Consider the following 3,211-nt stretch of genomic DNA (forward strand, 5'->3'; position numbering starts at 1 on the left):
AGACGTCGTCACACGAAGTTACGACCAATATAACCGGCAACCCCCTCCCCAAAACTTTGACAATGACGACTGGCCACAGCCCCCGCCTAATTCACCCCACCCCAGAGACACTACCCCACTACTACTCGCTACGACAATCACCCATACCGTGAGCCCCCACCAGGACGTGACGACACCCATGGCTTCCCCCGCCCACCTCGTCACCCTTATGACCCTGATGATGAAGATAGCTCCGAGGGAATCGATGTCGACGCCCCTACCCCGCCCCCACAGAAGGGGAAGTCCCTGTGGGGGAACAAACCCCCTAGTGGCCAGATGCGACGAGCCGAACCAGCAGGGTACCAGAAGGATTATGGGTAAATTTAATATAAGATGTCTATGTGCTAAATATCTGTGCTTACTAACGTATAATTAGAAATGGCTTTTAAATATTATTGCAACATCGTTTCGCCCGATCTGAACATAAGATATCTATGTTTCACAACTGCAATATATATATAATTATGGTAAAAATAGTTCTTCCTATTTTGTTGCTGTCCGACAAGACATCGTCATAAATATAAGATGTCTATGTTATGTTTATGACCTCATAGATACGAGCGACAACCAGGAGACGGGCTAAACAATGAGTTGAACAATCAACCGATTGTTCGCAAACAATCGCCTCCCAGGAAACCAATGAGGAATTCTATCAAGAATAATTCGGAGGTGGGTGTGTTTGTAGTTTGTAGTTTAGGACTTTTTCTAATTTTGAAGAACTTTGAATAAAGAACTTTTTTAAACTGCCCTTAATGCAGGAATAACTACTGTCAGGAACTGGTGCTAGAAAATCATTTCCAACAAACTGTATAATAGGAGAGACATATTTCGCCCTAAATGGCATTGTCAGTTTCTTATTTAAATGGAATGGACAAGTAACTTCTGTGTTTGTTTTCAAACATGGGCACAATACTAAAAAATTAGAAGATTATTTATAACATTTCTATGTAGGTACCTGATCAGGGTAACCCCCCACAACCGGCCAATGAGAATCACCCGCTGAGCCACGCCCACTCTAAAGATCGCCTCCGTGTGGCGAAAGGAATGCCGTCACGTAAACCTCCAACGAGACAATCGAGTTCGGGGAATCTTATTAATGTTGATGATGGTGGGTGTATATGGGGGGTTGGTGGGTGCATATGGGGGGTTGGTGGGTAGTTGTAATGTTTCATACACCTCGTGCTCGTTTACAAGTTACCGCATATGTAACTTTGTGGGTGATTTTTATGTATGGCTGACAATGTGTACAACCCATTAGTGCCACTGGGTTGAAGCAATTACTGTTGAGTGTCTTTCCCAAGGACACATACGCCCACAATGGTAGCAGCGACGAGTCTTGAACCACTAACCTCTGGGTTAGATACAAGCGCTTGGTTTCACCTCGTTATATTTACACACACGCTATTATTACGTCATAAAGTTTATTTTTTTGTTTCATAGACAATGATGACAATACTGATTATGAGATCACGGTTACAACAAACGATTTACGTCACGTGCGACAATCGCCGATCACCGTGCAACAAACGAACATTACAACCCCTCCTAAGGTATTGGGTTTTTATGGTGTTATATGATGTTTTTATAATTTCAAATCGTATTTTTATGGTTTTGTTGCCTGGGGTTTTATATTATGTCTAAAGATTACATTTTATGTTTATTGTTTAAAATAATGTTTTTATAGTTTTGTATGATTTTCTATGTTAATATATGATATCTATGGTTTAAATAATATTAACATTGAATTTAGGTGAAAGGTCACGAGGGTTCAAAGGTGAAAAGGTTGACCAAAGATGAAGTGAAAGTTAAAGAAGGTAAAAATATTTGCGTTTTTAAAAATTCACCCCGCCATCACCATGGCAACATAATTGACACGGAAGCTTAACCTGCCACGACAAACCTAAAATGCGCCAAGCCGCACATTTTCCACAATACAAACTAATGGTTTGATGCTGTGGGGAACTTTATGGGCTGTGATGTCATCAAACTTTTGTCATCGCTCTTTTAAAGTCGTGAGGATACGGTTTTATAATTCTATAGATATTCTTTGTTTACTACCAAATGGGACGAGAAAATTGAATGAAAAGATGTCCCATCCTACCCCAACCTACTGGACCATCTTACCCCAACCTAATATAGACAATCGTTGCAGACAAGAAACTTTCGGAACAAAAGTCAAAAATAGTTTTCAAGGTTCCGGACCCCAACGCAACGAAACCCACCCCCCTTCCCGATATCACGGAACCCGTGAATAATAAGAAACAACCACCAACTTATACAGGTATTGTGATGTCATCATGATGTCATAAACATAGGGGCCAAACACAGGGGAGGCAGGGATAGTTAGACACATACAAATCCTGTGAAACAAATCTAACTTATTGGTTGTAATGTTTACTGATTAATGCAGTGTTGAAAATTGGGGGTTGGCCTGCCCACCCTGCCACCCCAGGTTTGGTGCCTATGTTAAGCATGGTTGTATTAATGTTTGCATGACAATAATCAACGCACCACTTGACGCCAAAGTTTGTTATTAATGTTACGACTCCTTTTTTCATCATAGGGAATTCCCCTCCAAAGCCTAAGCAATCAATTGGATCAGGTGCGGTAATTATGATATCACATTTATTTATTATGACATCACAACAATTGCATGCATTGTCTGTTTGTTGGTTGTATTTATTGTAATTATTGAATGTTGTTTATTATTAATTAAAACTAAACATCATGAAGACATTCGTAACAAAGTACCCGCTATCTTAATTCTAACTTTCCCTGTCTCTTATTAAAAGAAATAATTATTCCACTGGGCGGCATCGAACTCAGGACATCGTAGTTTGTTCCCACTCGCTTCAACTGTTAAACCTCCAATTCCAATTCCATGTCAAATGTTGCAATGTATTCCTGGTGTATTCACTTTTGCAAACATAAACCAAAATATTAATTTGGTGCCAAACGATATAAACCAGCAATTTCCATCCACAGACCTTCTGGGGCAGTTCAAGTCTGCCCGTGAGAATGCGGTGCGCAGTGCGGCCAAGAAACAGGACCGTGCACTCAAGTCAGTGGTGGCCCTCACCCGTATGGGGCGTACCCCCTCACCCACAAAGAAGAAACCCCAGCCAGAGAATTTACCCGATAAAAACGCGGATCGTATTATTAACAGCAAGTC

General features: G+C 41.0%; 1 protein-coding gene across 1 annotated transcript in view; it reads left to right on the forward strand.

Annotated features, from left to right (window-relative positions):
* Positions 1 to 6: 6 nt before the first annotated feature.
* Positions 7 to 3,211, forward strand: part of LOC100185156 (peptidyl-prolyl cis-trans isomerase G) — a gene marked incomplete in the record, with an annotated part of 6,636 nt that continues 3,431 nt past the window's right edge. Inside the window, 8 exon segments of the mRNA XM_018812664.2 lie at positions 7 to 356; positions 594 to 708; positions 991 to 1,147; positions 1,480 to 1,589; positions 1,790 to 1,853; positions 2,192 to 2,320; positions 2,603 to 2,641; positions 3,025 to 3,211. Coding sequence (XP_018668209.2) covers positions 316 to 356; positions 594 to 708; positions 991 to 1,147; positions 1,480 to 1,589; positions 1,790 to 1,853; positions 2,192 to 2,320; positions 2,603 to 2,641; positions 3,025 to 3,211 — 842 coding nt within the window.

The sequence above is a fragment of the Ciona intestinalis genome, chromosome 7 (genome assembly GCF_000224145.3).
Source record: "Ciona intestinalis chromosome 7, KH, whole genome shotgun sequence".
NCBI classification, from domain to species: domain Eukaryota; kingdom Metazoa; phylum Chordata; class Ascidiacea; order Phlebobranchia; family Cionidae; genus Ciona; species Ciona intestinalis.